This window comes from Podarcis pityusensis (assembly GCF_964106645.2).
Source record: "Podarcis pityusensis genome assembly, chromosome: 1".
NCBI classification, from domain to species: Eukaryota; Metazoa; Chordata; class Lepidosauria; order Squamata; family Lacertidae; genus Podarcis; species Podarcis pityusensis.
In genome coordinates, this window is record NC_138028.1 from 132,791,784 (window position 1) to 132,812,662 (window position 20,879).

Consider the following 20,879-nt stretch of genomic DNA (forward strand, 5'->3'; position numbering starts at 1 on the left):
ATTTGGTACAATAAGAGTTTATTAAGTGCTCTTTAAAGTCACACATACTGTAAAGAGCATTTCAAAAATTGAAGGAACAATAAATTAAGTTTCTAAACATGACAGAAAAACATTTAAAAATCAACAAAGTGTACAGTACATTTTCTAAGACTCTGGGGGACAACTCGAAGAAGGTTCCTCTTCCACTCTTTGCTTCTTGCTGAAGAACCCCCTCCCCAACTGTTCCCCCAGCCGCCCACCACACAGAAATTCAAATCCAGAATTTTTTTTAAAAAACAGCAGAGTGGCGCAATGGTCACAGAAAATCATAAAAATGCAGAAAAAAACCACACAAGCTTCCAGATTCTTGCAAACCCCTCCTCAACTGTTCCCCCAGCCACCCACCACACAGAAATTCAAATCCAGATTTTTTTTAAAAAAACAGCAGAGTGGCCCAATGGTCACAGAAAATCATAAAAATGCAGGAAAAAAAACACACAAGCTTCCAGATTCTTGCAAACCCCTCCCCAACACCAAGTCCTTGAATTCCAAACACCCCAACCCAAAATCCAACCCCCTCCAAAAAAAGTTTTAAAAGTTTAAAAGACGTTTTGGAAAAGCTTCAAAAATCACCAAAGTCTGCAAAAACCTCAAAAAAGGCTACCACACCGCGTTCTATGAGTTGCTCCTCGAAGTCAAGTCGCAACTGTATTAACGGTGTTAAGAAAAAGGAAACAAACTTGCAAGACGTTTTTGTTTTTCGTCTTGCGAAGCAAGCCCATAGGGAAATTCGTCTTGCGAAGCAGCTCAAAAAACGGAAAACCCTTTCGTCTAGCGAGTTTTCCGTCTTGCGAGGCATTCGTCTTGCGGGGCACCACTGTAGATGAATGAATGTTTAAGTTAAATTAATTTGGAATATGCAGAAAATATAAAAAATAAATTTAAGGAACCGCAGAAAGAGGGGGGAGGAAGTTGAGTTTTGAAATGTTAAAATGACTGTAAAATTATTGAAATGTATAAAATTGAAAATCATGAATAATTTTTTTCTAAGAAAAGAGTAGCGGGAGGGGCAGAGTTGTAGCTGAAGTACTTGGCCACGATAATGATAAATCTTTCTGTGCTGTTTTTTTTATATATAAAAGAAAAGATGGGTTTTGCCTACTCAGTATTCCCTTTCTTGGAAGTTTGATCTGTGTTTGATAGCTTGCTAGGAGGAGACATTGCAGACAGGTCATGGGTAGGTCTTTGCCCGAGAAGAGCCATTGCAATGTTTGTATCCCTGTCTTTGGACAGATGGAGGAAGTCGAGTTTCGCAACTGGATAGAGAAAATCCAAGCTAGGATGCTTTCTTCGTCCCTTGACACTCCTCAGCAGCTACAATCAGTTTCTGAATCTCTAATAGCCAAAAAACAGAGCCTCTGTGAGATGCTGCAAGCTTGGAATAACAGGTGAGTGAGTGGCAGCTATTAAATTTCTGGTGCTCCTGCGATCACCAGCCATGACACAGCCCCCTGCAATTTCCCCCCTCCATTGGATAGCCCTGGCTGGTGCGTAATTTCAGTACTGTGGCATAGATAGACTTTCTCTACAAAGTATTTTCCCTTTCAATTTGTCAGTCGCAGGCGTTGAAAAGTACTGGATTTCTTTGCAAATACTATCAAGTAGCCCCTAGTGTGAATTTGAGAGGGATGGCATTACTGTAAACATACAGACATCCTACTCACAGATAGGCCACACAACCACTGAAATATATGTTTGAATCAAAGCATTTTTAATGTTTACCCTGTTGTAAACATTACGGTAGCGTGGGGCTACTTTTGAAGGTGACCCGGAAACCGCAGTTAATCCAGAATGTGGCAGCTAGACTGGTGACTGGGAGTGGCTGCCGAGACCATATAACACCGGTCCTGAAAGACCTACATTGGCTCCCAGTACGTTTCTAAGCACAATTCAAAGTCTTGGTGCTGACCTTTAAAGCCCTCAAAGGCCTCGGCCCAGTATACCTGAAGGAGCGTCTCATCCCCATTGTTAAAGCCAAACACTGAGGTCCAGCGCCCAGGGCCTTCAGGCGGTTCTCTCAATTCGAGAAGTGAGGTTTCAGGGAAGCAGGCAGAGGGCCTTCTCGGTGGTGGCAACCGCCCTGTGGAACGCCTTCCTACCAGATGTCAAGGAAATAAACAACTATCTGACTTTTAGAAGACATCTGAAGGCAGCCCTGTTTAGGGAAGTTTTTTAATGTTTGGTCTTTATTCATATTTTTAATATTCTGTTGAAAGCTGCCCAGAGTGGCTGGGGAAACCCAGCCAGATGGGTGTGGTATAAATAATAAATTATTATTATTATTACAGGTTACAAGATCTCTTCCAGCAAGAGAAAGGGCGGAAACGCCCCTCAGTGCCGCCTAGCCCTGGGAGACTGAGGCAAGGTGAAGACAGCAAGGTAATGGTTTCTGTTCTTCATAGTAATGAATTTGAAACTGCAATTCTTCTTAGGCCAGGGATGGGGAACATTTTCCAGCTCCAGGGCCCCCACCCCCTTTCATGAGTAACCTTAGAGAAGCCACCTGGCAGAGGTGCATAAAGCAAGGGGCAAACAGTGGAGAGAGGAACAGGTGCCGATCTCACCTGTGTACAGTAGGAGGCATTCCAGCCATGGAAATGTCACAGGTTTCTGCAAACATACAGGCACATATCTCTCCATCTGTCCAGGCCAAACAAGAGGCGTTTGCGCAGTTGAAGGACACGCTCCAGCCAGACAGAAGCACCTGGAGAGAGCCCAGAGCAGGCTAAGGAGAGCCTGTGGCCTGAGGAGAGTCTCAAGAGTTGCATTTGGCCACCCGGGTTCAGGCTCCCCACTCAGGTTCTAGGCCTGCTGAGGCACAGCTCCATGCAGGAGCAGCACACATTTCTTGGGGGAGACCGGTTTGCATGCGCAGAATGAACAAGTGTTGCTTGTGTCTCCTCCCGAGCTTCCAAAGTGTCTCTGGAGGGGACATGTGACACTGGCTGAGCTTTTCCAGCACAGCTCCTGAAACATTGCGCACACTAGAAGTTACTGTATTTTTCGCTGAATAAGACACACTTTTTTCCTCCTAAAAAGTAAGGGGAAATGTCTATGTGTCTTATGGAGCGAATGCACTGGGCGTCAGAGGGATCCCTTGGCTACCACTGCAGTCGTGAGCTGAGGGATGCCTCTGCAGCTGGAACCGTGGCTGCCGTCTGCTGCTCTTGCTCTGCTGGCTTTTCAGCGAAGTGGGATGAGGGACGGAAGGGGCTCCGTGTAAGGGTTCCCTTCCGTCCCTCCTCCCACTTCGCTGGGAAGCCAGCAGAACAAGGGTGAGAGCTGCGCAGCGCGTCTGGCTTCTCTGCTGGCTTCTCAGCGAAGCGGGGAGGAAGGACAGAAGGGCTCCCTTCCGTCCCTCCTCCTGCTTCGCTGGGAAGCCAGAAGAGCAAGAGGCGCTGCGCTGCTCTGGCTTCTCAGCGAAGCAGGAGGAGGGACAGACGGGAGCAAGCAAAGCGAGAGCCGCTTACATGGCTTCTCTCCCGCTTTGCGCAGCTCTCACTTTGGTTGCCCATCCCTCCTCCCGCCTCGCTGTAAAGCAAGCAAAGCACCTGTCGCTGTGTCTCCTCCTCCTCTTTTACAGCGAGGTGGGAGGAGGGATGGGCAAGCAAAGTGAGAGCTGCGCAAAGCAGGAGAGAAGCCATGTAAGCGACTCTCGCTTTGCTCGCTTTAAAGCAAGAAAAGCGAGAGCCGCTTGCATGCTCTGCACGGAATATTTTCTTTCTTGCTTTCCCCCTCTAAAAACCAGATGCGCCTTATTGTCAGGAGCGTCTTATGGTAGTTGCGTTCCCACCATGCAGGTGCTGATGAGCTGACTTGCTGGGTGATACAAGTAAATGGGCTGACAGATTGCATGACAGCCTGAAACTCCAGGGATTATTTCGTCTTCTGAGTTTATGGCTCAGTGCTGAGCATGATTCCTGTTGGAGGCAAGTCCCACTGAGTGAGTCCAATGAGAGGAACTCAGTTTCCCCATGGCCTCTGATTGAACCCTGTGACAGCAGGATGCTGGAGTTGACTGATCTTTTGTCTGATCTAGCAGGGCTTTCCTTGTGTTTTTATGTACTTGCTTGCTTCCAAATAAGTGTGCAAAGGTGTGCAACCCTGAAGCCCCCTGCAGTTTTCACAGTAAAATGAATAGAGTAACTTTTTTTGGTTAGTCTTCATCGGAGTTAAGGATTCAGCTTGTGAAAGAGGGAAAACCAGAATTAGGCATTGCTTCTTTAATCTTCAAGGTAACTTTTGGGTAGCAAGTATCAGTGTAAGTTTTGGTATCCGTATTGCCTCCAATGAGTCCAAGGGAGAACAGGCAAATGCAGATTACTTTTTATTCCACAGATCAGCTCAATGGATGCCTCTCCTCGCAATGTTTCTCCAGCACTACAAAATGGCGAGAAAGGTATGTTTGCCTTCTCTAAGAAACTTCAGCTTTTCATTTACTTGTTAGGCTGCCTCTGAATGCCCCTCAGTAAGCTTGCATCCTGGAAGCTGTACGCCGGCTCCCTCGGCCAGTAAAGCGAGATAAACACCGCAACCCCAGAGTCGTCTGCGACTGGATCTAACGGTCAGGAGTCCCTTTACCTTTACGTTACTATTATTCTAGGCTAATAGTCCTTGGGTTAGATGAGGAAAAGGAAATGTCTCGTGTGGAAATGGAAATGTCTTCTTGCACGGTACCCTTATGCTTACTTAAATCCGCTTTTTGAAATGCTTAGCGTCCCCACAATATCACACTGATTGATTTCCATTGCAGTATGCTGTCACTCCTTTCATATTCTCACAAAGCAAGTAAAAAATTCCTGAAAATTCCAGCCAAGAATAAAGTCAGACTCCTTTGAGTGTCTGGCTGGTGCAGAGATTTCACTGGTCAAGAGTTCAAAGGGCCAATTATTAGCTGCGTGACTCCCCTCCCTTGCCCCATAATTTGAACACTGCCTAGAATTGAGCAATAGGTTCATTCAGTGTCTCTGTTTAAGCTATACCGACACAACTTGTGACCCACTTAGACCACTGCAGTCCTGGGTTGGCAGGAAAATTGGGGGGAAGGGGGCTGCTGAATACCTGGCAGGCTGCCATTTGTGGCTACAGTGAGCTGCAATCATCTTGGCCTCCAGTTGTGCAGGCCTGACAGGGAGCTGAAGAAAATGCCCATTTTACTCTTAGTGCAACATCACTGAGATCTCTGTTTTTAAAATAATTCAGTCCCCAGATCTTAGATTGCAAGGTTGTTTCAGTGTAATTTGACTGTTCTGTCATGCGTGGTCAGGAGTAAATAAGCTGGTATCAGAAGACCCAAGCCTAAGTCTCAGCTCATTTTCTTTTAGTTTCCGCATCTTGGTTCTCTCAGGCTAAGAAAACGCTCTTACTGATATCCCTATGAGCTTATTTCTCTCTCCTGACTCTGGCTGTTACCTTTTTTTAAAAGTCCTCTTTATTTAAAGTCTTCAGATCGTATAAATCTTTCGCCTTTTACTGCAACATTCATTTTTCTACAAGTTTAGCTATTTGGAATTTTAAGGATAGAAAGATAGATAGATAGATAGATAATAGGAAGAATTGGCTGGTTCCTCTTGCAGATGAAGGGTAATGCAAGTGATATAAATGGGAGGGATGCTTTTTGTGTGTCGATTTTCCTTTTTCCAACCTAAATAATTTGCAAGAGGCGAATAGGGAATGCCTTCAGAAATATACTCCTTGTATGTTGGGTCAGCTTTTAAGTAATTAACTGGGTGTATGGTTCTTCCCCCCCCCCCGCCCCCATTTTGCAGAGGACCGTTTCTTGACAACCTTGTCGAGCCAAAGCTCCACAAGCTCTTCCCTTCTCCAGCTCCCTACCCCTCCGGAAGTCGTGTCGGACCAGCTGACAGGAGGAACCTCTTTTGCCAACGCACAGTCAGAAGCAGACATGGCTAGCGGCTCGGAAGGTACCATCCTCAGTAGTGCCTTTGTTTTGCTTCCCCGTCCCCTCCTGCCGGCTGAACCACGTAACCAAAAATGCATTTATTCAATGAATTATCTTCATGGCAGGCTTGGCATTTCTTCCTTTAGCACATGCCCTTTCTACGTGTACTATGTGAGCAAAAATTGGGTGTTGAGGAGGGAGTTGCATTTCAGCATCACTGAGAGTTTTGCCATTTTCAGCATTCAGGTTTTGTAGGCTTATGCCTTCTTTTTCCAGAACTGCAGAGTTTTTTTAGACATGTACATTTTGTTCACGTTGACCCAAGCACAAGACTATCAAAAGCCCCGAGACTGATTTTTGGCACCGTGAGCTATATTAAAATCATAGTGATCTCTTTGCAGTCATCTTGCTAGAAGCAGTGGCTTTACTGGATAATAGCTGGACCAATCAATACGATAGAGATAACAGGTGACTTCTGAACATCCCCAGAATAAGCAAATCTTGGAACTCTGGTGTTTTAACAATATTGAGAGACGTATGTTTTATTATTCTTCCAGATGTCTTTGATGGGCATTTGCTGGGGTCCACAGACAGCCAGGTGAAAGAAAAGTCCACCATGAAAGCTATCCTAGCCAATTTGTTACCTGGAAATAGCTACAGTCCCATCCCATCCCCTTTGTAAGTACAATCAACACTACTTAGGAGCAGTGCACCATGTATTTTTCCAGGTAGCCGAATTTTGCTGTCTTGACTGTGTTGCATGTGGCTGCTTATCTTTATACATTTGATTGTGGGGTGTGTGAAATGATGTTCGTAAACATTCCTATGGAGTAATAGTCAGAGGTAGCCAACTGAATGCTCTTAGGCCAAGCTTAGCGCAGGGATGGCTGCCTAGTGGCCCCTACTAACCGCCACTAAAAGGTCTTCTGTTACAAAGGCCTCCTTTATTACACACACACACACACACACACACACACACACACACACCACACTTTCATACAAAAATGTCACGAGGTGGAAAACAAAATACACCAGGTTGGCAAAGGATCTCAGGTTTGAAAGGCCTTTAGAAAAATCCGATGGTCCTTGTAGCTAGTTTAAGAAGGGTTGAAAAGCTGCACCGCTTGCATATTTTCTGCAGCCTTCCTCTGCAAAACACAGCACACTCTCCTGGGTCAGTTGCAAGGGTAGTTAACAACACCCACGAAACACAATCAGCATAAAAACAGTACAGTGGTACCTCTGGATGCAAACGGGATCCGTTCCGGAGCCCCGTTCGCATCCTGAAGCGAACGTAAGACGCGACTGCGCGTGCACGGGTCGCTTTTCGCCGCTTCTGCGCATGCGCATGACGTCATTTTGAGCGTCTGTGCGAGCAGTGAAACCCAGAAGTAAAGCACTCCATTACTTCCTGGTCACTGCGGAGCGCAACCCGAAAATATTTAAGCTGATGCATATTCATCCCGAGGTATGACTGTAATCAAAACACACATCCATCTGTAACATGAATAGAAATATATATATGTAGCAAACCATTACAGTTTGACAATTCAGCTCTACTCCAGTTATGTTGCTGCAGCCTGAACAAAGAAAAGTTTATTTATTGGCTATCTTTTTGGCTGGCAGATTTGTTCATGTAGAATTGCTTGTTCTTGAACGTATAATATATTATAGCTTAATCTGTTGTGTTCTCAATGCAGTGAGCCTGACAAGCATTACTTAATGTATGAGCACGAACGTGTCCCTATTGCCGTCTGTGAAAAGGAACCAAGCTCCATCATAGCCTTTGCTCTCAGGTATGTTGGCTTGTTGCGTTTTGGTTTACAGCGTCTTATTCGTCTTACCTCCACGTCTGGGAAATGAAGTGCTTCCTCCTCTGTATCCTTTCATCTGCAATGAGGAATATTGCTAAGATTCATAATATTTTAGAGACATGTATATTAGGTACATTAGCAGGTGAGGCTAATAGTACTCTTTCCTTTGACAATTAGCCAAGCCTGAGCATTTTTCATAAACACCCAGTGACCTTTTGATGGCTGGCTTTATGTCCAGTGACTTTAGCATGCTTTGAAGAGTGGGCTTTCTGATGTTCATTTGACAGGTGTGCGTGTGTAAAAAAGCTTGAACGTTTTTTGATGAGGCAGGCTAAAAGTAAAACCAGTAACACTTTTACCCCACAGAGCCTAGTAATCAGTAACACTTTTACCCCACAGAGCCTAGCAACCAGTAACACTTTTACCCCACAGAGCCTAGGGCTTGCCAATCAGAAGGAAACCCCCCAAGTTTTCTCAGGAAAACCCCCAATTTATCCCTTTCCCCTAGCTTAGTGTTCAAATTTGCACAGTTCTAACCAGGGACGCAGGTGGAGCTGTGGGTTAAACCACAGAGCCTAGGACTTGCCGATCAGAAGGTTGGCGGTTCGAATCCCCGCGATGGGGTGAGCTCCTGTTGCTTGGTCCCTGCTCCTGCCAACCTAGCAGTTTGAAAGCACGTCAAAGTGCAAGTAGATAAATAGGTACCGCTCCGGCGGGAAGGTAAACAGCGTTTCCGTGCGCTGCTCTGCTTCGCCAGAAGCGGCTTAGTCATGCTGGCCACATGACCTGGAAGCTGTATGCCGGCTCCCTTGGCCAATAAAGTGAGATGAGTGCCACAACCCCAGAGTCGGTCACGACTGGACCTAACAGTCAGAGGTCCCTTTACCTTTACCTTTTACATGCAGTTAGGGCCTCCAGAGACACAGCACTAGCAGAAGCTCTTAATTGTGTCTTAATTAAGCAGTTAAAAATTCTCCCGAGTATCTGGGTCCTTATCACTTCAGGTTGAATGAGGCTCACATGGTTGAATGTTCTTATGTACCTTCTCCCCCACCCTTAATAAACTCCCCCCCCATTGAAAACTAGCATGCCAAGAAACAGTCTCATTAAACCTTCTCTCTGACATGCCCATTTTTTATATGGAGGCTCTGCAGTGGGACATTGCACCTCGTGAGCCCTCACCTGCAATCTGAAATGACACAGCCCACACACAAGTGTGCTTCTAGCTCAGGACGCAAACCTAAATCCTCTTGTCTTTGCCTGCCACACTTTGAGCTGCGTTGGACAGTTGGTAGAACACACTGTATTTGCTTTACTCTTCTTTACTCTGCTTTACAGCTGTAAGGAATACAGAAATGCCTTAGATGAATTATCCAAAGTATCTCTGAAGAGCAATCCTGAAGAGGGACTCCAAACTAACAGGTGAGACAGTCTGCTATCTATCCACTTGCAGCGCAGTGAAGTAGTGCAGAAGTCCCCTGACACCGTTCAGATTTACTAGAAACTTCACTTTTTGTTCAGTGTTTTATGGTCAGTGTGCTGAACTTCATTGTGACCAGGTTTTCTTCACAGCCACATTTTTCTATAATAACAATAATTTATTATTTATACCCCGCCCATCTGGCTGGGTTTCCCCAGCCATTCTGGGCAGCTCCCAACAGAATATTAAAAACACAGTAACGCATCAAACATTAAAAAACTTCCCTAAACAGGGCTGCCTTCAGATGTCTTCTAAAAGTCAGATAGTTGTTTATTTCCTTGACATCTGGTGGGAGGGTGTTCTACAGGGCACGTGCCACTACCGAGAAAGCCCTCTGCCTGGTTTTCTGTAACCTCACTTCTCGCAGTGAGGGAACTGCCTGAAGGCCCTCGGAGCTGGACCTCAGTGTCCGGGCTGAACGATGGGAGTGGAGACGCTCCTTCAGGTCTACAGGGCCGAGGCCGTTTAGGGCTTTGAAGGTCAGCACCAAGACTTTGAATTGTGCTCGGAAACGTACTGGGAGCCAATGTAGGTCTTTCAGGACCGGTGTTATATGGTCTTGGTGGCCACCCCCAGTCACCAGTCCAGCTGCCACATTCTGGATTAATTGTAGTTTCCGGGTCACCTTCAAAGGTAGCCCCACGTAGAGCGCATGGCAGTAGTCCAAGCGGGAGATAAACTACATCTTATCACAGCAGATGAAGTGCCTCCAAGGACATGAGTTTGGCATTGTTCTCTCTGTCAATTCAGTATGGTTTTGATGCCTGGTCTCTGGCTCTTCAGGGTTGCCTCCACACGAAGCTTGAGATTAAATCATTGAAGCATATCTGCCTATCAACAGCCATTTCTTAGCTGAACCTCCAGTTCCAGAGGCAACCTGCTCCTGAATGCCACTTGCCAAGAGGGCAAACAAAGGGAACGTTTTTGCTTTTGTGCTCTCCTTGTGAGCTTTGCAGAAGTACCCAGCTGGCTGCTCTTATGAAGGGCGGGGGCGGGGGCGGGAGAATGTGGGGTTTGATGAGACCTTGGTCTAATTCAGAAGGGCCCTTTATATGCTCTGAAGGAACTTTTGCCATGACCTTGGAGCCTGGAAGCTGCTGGTGAGAGCCAGCGTGGTGTAGTGGTTAAGAGCGGTGGACTCGTAATCTGGTGAACCGGGTTCGCGTCTCCGCTCCTCCACATGCAGCTGCTGGGTGACCTTGGGCCAGTCACACTTCTCTGAAGTCTCTCAGCCCCACTCACCTCACAAAGTGTTTGTTGTGGGGAAGGAAGGGAAAAGGAGAATGTTAGCCGCTTTGAGACTCCTTAAAGGGAGTGAAAGGCGGGATATCAAATCCAAACTCTTCTGCTTCTTCTGGTGAAGACTGTTCCTTCTTACAAGCGATGACAATGTGGTTGTATTTACATCAGCTGTATTGTAAAAACATAGTGACCCAAAACGCTTTTTTTCTGCCCCCTCTAGTCTGGCTGAAAGCAGAGCCAAGAACAGCAGTCCAGTTCGACTACCTGAGATGAATATGGGGCAGTCAAGCCAAACAACTGAGGCAGAGCAGCGTAAGAATTTAAAGAGTTTGTGGTGTCGTGTTTTTAATTTGGAGGTGCAAACAGTGTAGCTTCAGGACTCGATGGTTTAGCAAAGCAAACCGAATATTGAAAATCAAATCTCAGCATATGCTAGCTGAGGCATGCCTAACCTTTTATCATTACTCTGTACCAACCTTGCAGTGTTTATAAATCGTAATATTGATGTGAAAAATCCACCTATTGCTAGCTGTGTCCGAGTAATTTTTCTTGCAGACACCGCTGTGGTGTGGGTCTTCCGCATTGTGATGATGAATGTGTTCAGCAACCGTTAAAAGAAAAATAGTTGCTGACTTAGAATTCCAGTACAATGCTTTGAAAGAATAGAAGATCCTGAAAGCCTTTTAAGACAGAGGGGGGTTTTTTTTGGTGGGGGGAGTGCTGCTTTAAGAAGCTAGGAAATTTCCTGTTCTCCTGTTCACTGCAGAGTGGATTCTTAGCTTAATGACATGGTGGATTTTTCAACTCCTTTGCAGTACAGCTGCTTCTGGGGTACCTGCTTTTTCCCAACACGGCCTCACCTCAAAAGATATTGGATGGATTAGGGCAGAAGACTCCAACAAGTCTAGTGAGGGTCATAGTGGCTCACTGGTATTATGGCCGTCATTTCCTTCATATTCTGTCTACTCCAGAGCTAGTTTCTCTGAGTGGCTTTGAGCTAGGGCTGCCACATGTCACCCGTCATATAGATTAACTGGTGAAAAATCTTTCAAAGAGATGCTGGTGAGTGATTGGCGATACGCTTTTAAAAATGGTTTTTAAATACAAGTTCTACTTAACTTGAACCACAGGTAGCAGGTGACCTCTTCGAACGATCTTCTTGCCATCATGAAATTTCCTCTAACATTCAACCCAAATCTACCCACCTGTTACTTAGTTCCACTAAATCTAGTCCAGTCTTTTAGGTATTTGGACTGGTATTTGCAATGTTCATTTCACACCTGCATTGTGAAAAAGCCACTTCCTTGGCTTACTCAGCTACAGATTATCTCATCTCATGTCTCTGGTGGTTAACAACACACACACACACACAATTTTCCTAAGACCCACAATGCTTTAAGAGCAAAACACTTCCCCCAACAATTCTGCAAAGAGCCTTTTGCAACAACCTAGATATGCTGGAAGTCTTGGGTGGGCTTAGGGCGGCCTCATTTGGCTTTGTGATGGAATGAATGAGGAGTGGGCTGCACCAAATGTTTTGTCCTTACTTTGGTTATAGCAAAGAAGCCATATGGAGTTCTGTCCTTCTTCCGTGGTACAGGAGGGAAGAGCCCCGACCTCTCTTCTCAGAAAAAGGAGACCTTGCGGGGAGCAGACAGTGCCTACTATCAGGTTGGGCAGACAGGCAAAGAAGGGGGAGAGAGCCAAGGTGCAGAGGCGCAAGGTACAAGGTTTTAAGTCTTCTTCTCGTTTGCACTTCCTTAAACGGATCCTTCATCTTCTGCAAATGACATTATAGTTCCCTTTTCTCGAGATGGGGAGGGAATCAACTTTAAAAGTAAAACAGAATACAAGGTTGACACCCCTGAACCCTAAAATGTGCTGAATCTCTTGAATAATTTGTTGAATTAATTAACGGTGTATGGCAGGGTATGTTGTAGCGACAATCCCACTGACTTTCATTCCTTGATACCTTCTCACATTTTTTTTCCATTTTGACTTTTGCTGCATCTAGCGACAGTATTCAGTTTTAGCTTTGGGAAATGGTCAGTGTGTCTTTTTGCTGGAGAAAAATAGGGCCTCTGTTGACCTGCAAGAACAACTGAAAGGTTGCATCCCTGGTCCCATTTTCTGTTTGCTCTTTTAGATGAAGCAGATGGAGGGGATGCGCAAAAGAAACAGCTGGGAAACCCACATGTTGAACTCCGTAAGTAGGAATCTGTTTTGGAGCCAGAATTGAGAGCGGGGAGCGCAGAGGCAGATGCGTCGTCTCTGACAAGTCCCTTGTTGATCAGAATTACAGATTCACTTTCTAATCTTTAATGTATTTCATTGAACCCAGTTCCACAAATATCTGAAAGGGGGCAGCGGTGTTTCTAAGTACATTATGACCACATTCACACCATGCATTTAAAGCACTGTGGTACCACTTTAAATAGCCATGGCTTCCTGCAAAGGATGCTGGGGAATGTAGTTTGTTAAGGGTGCTAAGCAGGGCTGGCCCAATACATTTTGGCACCTGAGGCTAACCTTGAAATGGCACACATACCCCAGCCAGGGAAGAAGGGGTGAGTGAAGATCTACACCAGGAGCAAGGGTGAGAGGAGGTCAGCAGTGCCTCCTGTTGCCCCAAAGGCCGCTGTATCTGCTGCCCCTGGGGATCCTGTGGTCTGAGGCAGTCGCCTCACCTTGCCCCATGAGTGAGCCCGTCCTGGTGCTGAGAGTTGTTAGGAGACTGCTGTTGCCGTCTTAGAGCTACAGTTCCGAATGCGGTTTAACAAGGAATCCCTCTATGCAGGAAACACTGGGAATTGTAGCTCTGAGAGCAGAATAGAAATCTAACAACAACTCACAGCAGCCTTAGCAAGCTACAGCTCCCAGAATTCTTTGGAGGGAAGCCATGACTGTTTAAAATGGCATCATAGTGCTTTAAATTTATGGTGTGGATGTGGCCTGCTTGGATAAGAAGTTGATTATTTTTGCCACTTGCAAACTAAGCATAGCTCTGTAAGATATCCCTTGCTTATGCACCAGAGCTGTTTATTCCCGGTGGCCTCTCAGAATCAGAAGACCGAGGTGTATCGTAAACTAGCAGCAGACTTTGCTCAGGACTTGCCATCGCATTCTTGAGTCAGCCAGAACTGCTCACTATCCAAGTGAAAGATGTGTCTTGTCAGCTTGGCTTTCCATATGGCAGCTGATAAGATGATTCTGTGACCCGAGAAGTCTAAGCTTTTATTGGCTTTTAAGATGCACACATCTCACTGCATTGGGCTATCTGAATAAAGATCTGCAAAGATTTGTACTGGTGCATGTAGATATTTTTGCTGCCTTATAACGAAGGCTCAGAGCAAGCTTTTACACTTGCCGTATTTTTCGCTCCATAGGGCGCACCCAGTTTTTAGGGGGGGAAATCAAGAAAAATAATCTTATTTCCCCCCCAGCCCCAAAGAGCAGCGTACAGGATGCGCGCAACCTCTCCCTGCCGGAGGGGTTGCGCACGGCTATGGCATCCCGCTGGCTGCTTTGGCTTCCTAATTAGCCCCACGCAACCTCTCCCTCCCAGGAGAATCTGTGCAGGGCTAAAGAAGCCATAGCCCCGTGCAGCTTCTCCCTGCCGGAGGGGTTGCGTGGGGCTAAAGAGGAAGCCAGGCTTCAGCGAAAGCAACGCGAAGCTTCCAGAGCACGGAGGGAGCGCTCCCTCTGCGCTTCGGAGGCTTAGCGTTGCTATCGCTGAAGCCAAGGAGCCTGCATTCGCTCCATAGGACGCACACACATTTCCCCTCAATTTTTGGAGGGGAAAAATTGCGTCCTATAGAGCGAAAAATACGGTAGATATTTGTGTTGCTTGGCATGCCAAATAATTGGATAAACTCCAGCCACGACAATGCAGCCTCAATGAAATGCTTTTGCTGCAGTCTCTACAGTTCTACATTTGTGAGGCTCCTGAAAATATGTTGCAGCATGTCATTGTCATATAAACTATCTAGACCTGAAGATTGTGGTAGAATATAGTGACTGAACCAAAGATCCAGCTGCACAAGTGGCAGATTCTGGCCCAGAGGGACACAAGGTCGTCCAGCGGAGGGTTCCTGTGGGGCTCAGACGTGTAGGAGAATCTGCCACCAACTGGAGTAGGCAAGGTTAGGGTGGAGGACTGTAAGGATTTTGAAAAGAGGAGACCTTAAATATGGGTGAGCATCTCTTCTAGGAAATGGATCTTCCATGGCCTCTCTGCCTCCGTGTTTTTCCACAGAATTCTCTGATGCCAATGCCAAGTTCTACTGCCGGATTTACTACGCGGGAGAGTTCCACAAAATGCGTGAAGTGATACTTGGGAGCAGCGAAGAAGATTTTATCCGTTCCCTCTCTCACTCTCTGCCCTGGCAGGCACGGGGAGGCAAATCTGGAGCTGCTTTTTATGTGACTGAGGGTAAGTGACTGGCCTCTCGCTTGTCCCTTTGCGTAAGCGCTTACTCTTGTCTTTTATTCCACGTGGATGAATCGTGCAAGGTGTAATGAGGTTGAGGGAACGTTCTTTCATATGTGGTGGACCTGTAAAAGGGTAAAAGAGTATTGGGAAATAATTGATAATGAATTGAAAAAAATGTTTAAAAGCACTTTTCCAAAAAAACAACCACCAGAGTCCTTTCTGTTGGGGATAATTCAGATGGAAATTCCCAGATGTCAAAAAATGTTATTTATTTATGCCGCTACTACAGCCTGTTTTTTGTTAGCCCAAAAATAGAAAATGAGCGAGGTTCCAACCAAAAAAGATTGGCAACTTAAACTGATGAAATAAGAGCAGCTTGCGGACCTAACCCATAAAATAAGAGAATAAGAAAAACATATGTTTAAAGAAGATTGAAAAATATTAATTTTAATATAAGGAGGGAAATTGTGTACTTTTGAAAACGTGGGCAGCATTAAGATAATTCAACAGTGTAAATAAGTTTTGATGGATGTAATAATGGAATACTGAATGGTCTAGTTTATATAAAGTCTGCAGGGATTTGTGTTATGCAAAATGGACCACAGAAAGAGAAGAAGGGAAGTGATTGATATTTTAAGGTTGTTTAAGTGAAGATTTTAAATTGTAAAACAGAAAATTTAATAAAAAATATGTTTTTTTAAAAAAGAATTGTGCAAGGTCAGTACATTCTGAGCCAGCTCTCTGCTAACATCCTAACTACCTAAAACTGAAACTATAGTTTGTGAAAGGGCCAGACAATTTTGCATAGTGACATTTGTTTGTTTTAAAAGTACATCATGCATCAATGCACATTCTCCCCTAGATGACCGATTTATCTTGAAGCAGATGCCTCGCCTTGAAGTCCAGTCCTTTCTAGACTTCGCCCCACACTATTTCATGTACATCACTAACGCGGTTCAGCAAAAGGTAAGAGGCATGGCGTGTTCTTCCTTGGCTTTAATCTTGATACTTGCCGCCTGGCTTTGGTTGTTGTTAGACTACAACTCCCATCATTCCTAACTGTTTGCCATGGCTGTCGGAAATCATGGAGGACAAATCTAGGGAAACTGCCCACATTCACTTCCTCCAGATCCTTCCTTGCCCATATCCCTACCCCGTGCTGTATGTATTTAGGTGCATTTCATTTGTGAGCTGAAACAGGAACAACTTTTCACTCGGCAAATCAACTGTCTCCTCTATCTCAGAAGCCAACGGCTTTGGCCAAGATTCTTGGGGTTTACCGGATTGGTTACAAGAACTCTCAGAACAACACAGAGAAGAAGCTTGACCTGTTGGTCATGGAAAACCTCTTCTATGGCAGAAAGATGGCTCAGGTGAGAAAAGGCTCACTGGCAAAGTGGCAAGCTTGCCCCTGCGTTGGAAACTCTTGCATTAGGAGAGGCGGCAAAGCTGCTAGCAGCAGTTGGTTACACGTGGATCTGTTCTGTGCTTGCCTGCATTATTTGCATTGGACTTTGTCCGTCTTCCTCCTCCAAAGGTTTTACACCAGTCACTTGGCTTTGAGGGCCAGCCATACCTCCTCACAGCATTGTGACCCCCAACATGCACATGTGCGTACATGAAATAAGTCCTTGTTTCATGAAAGCAGACACAGCTTCATAGTCCCAGGGGAAAATATCTCTCTCCCCGCCCCTCGCAAGCAGTTCTCTGCCCTTAATTTGAAAGCTACCTCTGACCCTGAGGACAGCGAAACAATACATATCGGTTGCTAGTAGTAGCTCGGATTCTGCATTCCCTTCCAAATGGCTGTTCTGATTTCCTTAAACTTCAGTATGTGGCAGCCAGCATATTCCCTCTCTCTACACACACACATACATTTTATATTTTTAATGAAATTAAAATAGCAGTGGCTTGAATTCCTGACGGGAGGTGAGGAATCTCCCTGCTCTTCTGTCAGAGGCTTTCTGTCAGCAGAGGGGATAGCAGCCACCCAAAATACTTAGTGGATGCCAGGCTTGGAATTACCATGAGAAATGGTTATATTTCTCTGGTCTTTTTTCGTTTTGTGGCTGGAAGACCAGAGGCTGCTGGTGTTACTTTTTAAGTCCCATGTTCATGCATCTGCAGCTGTGCAGAGGTTTTGACCATGGTGTGCAGCCGCTGGGATTCTAAAGAGGTTTAATTTCACCCCCGAAGGCACACTCCATTGTCTCTCGAGGCAAATTGATGCCATCAGGGCACTGCCCACTCTAACTTCACCCACTCTGATACTGAGGGGAAGCAGTTTGAGGTGCTAGTTTAGAGACTTGCGATAATACTGATAATAGCAGTAGACCTACTAATAGATATTAATTTTTTTAATGAATTTCTCAATAAAATAGTTATGTGTAACAAACCTTTCTATTTCCCCCCCTGATTAAGGTAGTGAGGAGTTGGGGGACTTCCCTTATTAAGTTAACCAGCTGCCGTTGCCCTAGGAGTGCTGCCATTCTGAGGCAGTGTTATAAACTGAGACATGAAAGCTAAATGGCACCTTAAACCTAGGTTATGGACGCAACAACGGAATGCCTAGGTGCATTTTTTAAATAATAAGAACACAAAGCTGAAAATGTGAACTGCAGCTAAAATATTATGGTCAATTTTAGCATGGTCTTCCCCTTCTCTGGCCCACCCCCCTAATATTCTGAAGAGGGTCTCTTCTCAAGTCTTCAGAGAGTAACTGGAAGTGGGGAGGCAGAAAAGGGTCCTCCTTTCCTTCCACTCCACAGTTTTAATCTGAAATCTTAGGCGCAGCACTGCGCCCAGAGCTCAGAAACGGCTTGCGCTGATGAAATCTCCTGTCACAAAATGCGCCTAGAACAATGGGAGTTTCAGACATTATTCTGAGGGAAGTCATTTCAAACTCCCCTGTCACAGTAAACGACAGTTTCTAGTTTACTGTGAACACAGAGATTGCTGCCTACCTTGCTCCTTCCTTGCAGCCAAGATTTGTTCTTGGCTTACTAAGCCTGGTTTGGAGCGAGACAAGGCACTTTTCCTGTTGAGACCCACCACTGAGCCAAGTACCATGGTTTGATGCTCCTGCTCACAGTGGGGGAGGAGCAAAACAGGAGGCACCTCGCAGGATAAACTGTGGTTTACCATAACCCGCTGTCTCTTCTGCTGCTAGGTTTTTGACCTGAAAGGCTCCTTACGGAACAGGAATGTGAAGACGGACACAGGGAAAGAGAGCTGCGATGTTGTTCTGCTGGATGAAAACCTCTTGAAGCTTGTGCGGGACAACCCCTTGTACATACGTTCTCACTCCAAGGCCGTGCTCAAGGCTTCCATCCACAGTGATTCCCATTTCCTTTCCAGCCATCTCATCATTGATTATTCTCTTCTTGTGGGCCGGGATGATACCTCCGACGAACTTGTGGTTGGGATTATTGGTACGTAACCTTTCGACCCCAAAAACCCATGGGGTGGCTGCCCATGCGAGCAGATCTTCCCATCTTGACGACCTTGACAGATTAGAGAACTGGGCCAAAACAAACAAGATGAATTTTAACAGGGAGAAATGTAAAGTATTGCACTTGGGCAAAAAAAATGAGAGGCACAAATACAAGATGGGGGACACCTGGCTTGAGAGCAGTACATGTGAAAAGGATCTAGGAGTCTTGGTTGACCACAAACTTGACATGAGCCAACAGTGTGACGCGGCAGCTAAAAAAGCCAATGCAATTCTGGGCTGCATCAATAGGAGTATAGCATCTAGATCAAGGGAAGTAATAGTGCCACTGTATTCTGCTCTGGTCAGACCTCACCTGGAGTACTGTGTCCAGTTCTGGGCACCACAGTTCAAGAAGGACACTGACAAACTGGAACGTGTCCAGAGGAGGGCAACCAAAATGGTCAAAGGCCTGGAAACGATGCCTTATGAGGAACGGCTAAGGGAGCTGGGCATGTTTAGCCTGGAGAAGAGGAGGTTAAGGGGTGATATGATAGCCATGTTCAAATATATAAAAGGATGTCACATAGAGGAGGGAGAAAGGTTGTTTTCTGCTGCTCCAGAGAAGAGGACACGGAGCAATGGATCCAAACTACAAGAAAGAAGATTCCACCTAAACATTAGGAAGAACTTCCTGACAGTAAGAGCTGTTTGACCATATGTCAGGAGTGCTCTGATGGTGTTTCCTGCTTGGCAGGGGGTTGGACTCGATGGCCCTTGTGGTCTCTTCCAACTCTATGATTCTATGATTCTATGATTTAGGTACCACACAGAGTCCGCTTGGGGCTGCCTAGACATGGGAACTGCTCCACACTGCAGACTCAGATCCCATGCACACCACACGATTAAACCGCACCACTTCCTCGAAAGAATCCTGGGAACTGTGGTCACGGTGCTGGGAACTGTAGCGTAGCGCTGTGAGGGGTAAACTGCGTTCCTGGGATTCCCAGGAATACGCCACATTCCCTCGGTGCATCAAGGCGATGAGCTTGAAAACGATATGGGTGAATAGCATTGCAGAAGGTGCGGGGAGATGGTGCCATATAGACAGAAGGAACTGTGAAAGGGTAAAGACTGTTAATGGTACCGATTCTGTGGAGCATCAAAACTTCTGTAGCTCACCCATGCTTCTTATCTTTTTGTTACAGATTACATTCGCACATTTACTTGGGACAAAAAGCTTGAGATGGTAGTTAAGTCAACAGGCATTTTAGGAGGACAAGGTGAGTCTTAATTCTTAGCTATCAATACATACACTGTGATTTGTTCCCCTTCGCCTCTTATTCCAGTTCTCCTGTAAGTATAAATATGCAACCGTGTGTGTGTGTGTGTGTGTGTGTGTGTGTGTATATATATATATATATATATGAGTGCCAAATGCTGAATAACCCTTTTAAGTAATACATTCTTAAGGGTAACATTTAAGGGCCTGAATTTATTTTTATTTTTCCATTAAGAATAAAGATTCCTAGTTCTTCCACTACTACCAGCTTTGGTGTTCAAAACTACTTTGGTGTAGTTGTTTTGAAATCAGGGGTCCATGTCTTTTCACCAGATTACTAAGGAGGGGGAGCAAGAGGCCCAGACCCATTATTCTTTGTCCTTTCTCTCCCCCCCCCCCAAAAAAGGAGAAAAAAAGATGTGGGCTCCAGAGAGGTCATGTGAATGAAATAGAAGGAAAGTTGGAATATGGGAGTTGAGGGTTCGATTAAGGGTCCCCATACCTCCCCCTCCACAAATAATTTGAACGCTCATCCAGATCCGTTACTTCAAATATTGACTTGGGAGCATTAATCAAAACAGTTTGGAGGATACCGTAGATCTCCTTTCCTGGTGGGGTTGGGGTGGAGGAATAAATTTGCTTATTAGAATTCTTTCCTTGGCTCGTCCTAAATACTTCCTTGGAAGTCCCGTCCCGTCAATGTGACATCATAACCTTTGAGCAGAAGCACAGTGCTTCGAAATGTCATGCTGCTAAAAATGGTTGGATACTTAGCTCTGTTTGATAGAGATGGCAATTATGTAAAGCGCAGAAGATATTTCTTAGGCATGGCTGTTGCCTGCAGCCTAAGAATAAATATGGTTCCAGTTGTCAGGTTTACCACAAAATATGTGCTTATACATTCTCTAAATGGGGTGGGGAGCAGAGAGGGAATAATCCTCTGGGATTTTTGCCCTGCCGATGTGGATTTTACAGTCCTCGTAACATGAGGTCTTGCGTTTTGCAGGCCCCTTGTCAAAGAGAATCTAAAGACTGGGTGGTACTGAACATTTTGCACTAGCACAATACGATTTCCCCTCTCTCCATCCCCTCATCAGCTCCTGAGGGAAAACCCAGAACAGATTTAGGTGGTGGGGGGAGGGGGAAGAATGTTCTGCAATTCTCCACTGGGATGCAACCCGTAACTTGTGACGTATACGACAGATTAGTTATTCCTAAAGTTAATTTCTAAGACAATTTTTTTCTCTGCGTAAATTAG

At 45.5% G+C, this 20,879-nt stretch overlaps 1 protein-coding gene across 5 annotated transcripts in view; it reads left to right on the top strand.

The window, feature by feature from the left end:
• The window catches only part of PIKFYVE (phosphoinositide kinase, FYVE-type zinc finger containing), a 92,673-nt gene that overhangs the window by 67,423 nt on the left and 4,371 nt on the right, over positions 1-20,879 (top strand). For 4 of the 5 annotated variants that reach the window (XM_081015145.1, XM_081015144.1, XM_081015148.1 and 1 more), the window contains 15 exons: positions 1,273-1,427; positions 2,328-2,418; positions 4,378-4,438; positions 5,808-5,963; positions 6,499-6,619; positions 7,642-7,737; positions 9,094-9,177; positions 10,698-10,789; positions 12,036-12,200; positions 12,624-12,683; positions 14,733-14,909; positions 15,772-15,875; positions 16,154-16,282; positions 18,079-18,340; positions 19,548-19,622. In XM_081015145.1, the coding sequence (XP_080871271.1) occupies positions 1,273-1,427; positions 2,328-2,418; positions 4,378-4,438; positions 5,808-5,963; positions 6,499-6,619; positions 7,642-7,737; positions 9,094-9,177; positions 10,698-10,789; positions 12,036-12,200; positions 12,624-12,683; positions 14,733-14,909; positions 15,772-15,875; positions 16,154-16,282; positions 18,079-18,340; positions 19,548-19,622 (1,828 nt within the window). The remainder of the gene's footprint in view (positions 1-1,272; positions 1,428-2,327; positions 2,419-4,377; positions 4,439-5,807; positions 5,964-6,498; positions 6,620-7,641; positions 7,738-9,093; positions 9,178-10,697; positions 10,790-12,035; positions 12,201-12,623; positions 12,684-14,732; positions 14,910-15,771; positions 15,876-16,153; positions 16,283-18,078; positions 18,341-19,547; positions 19,623-20,879) is intronic. The other variant, XM_081015146.1, reaches the window with a different exon arrangement.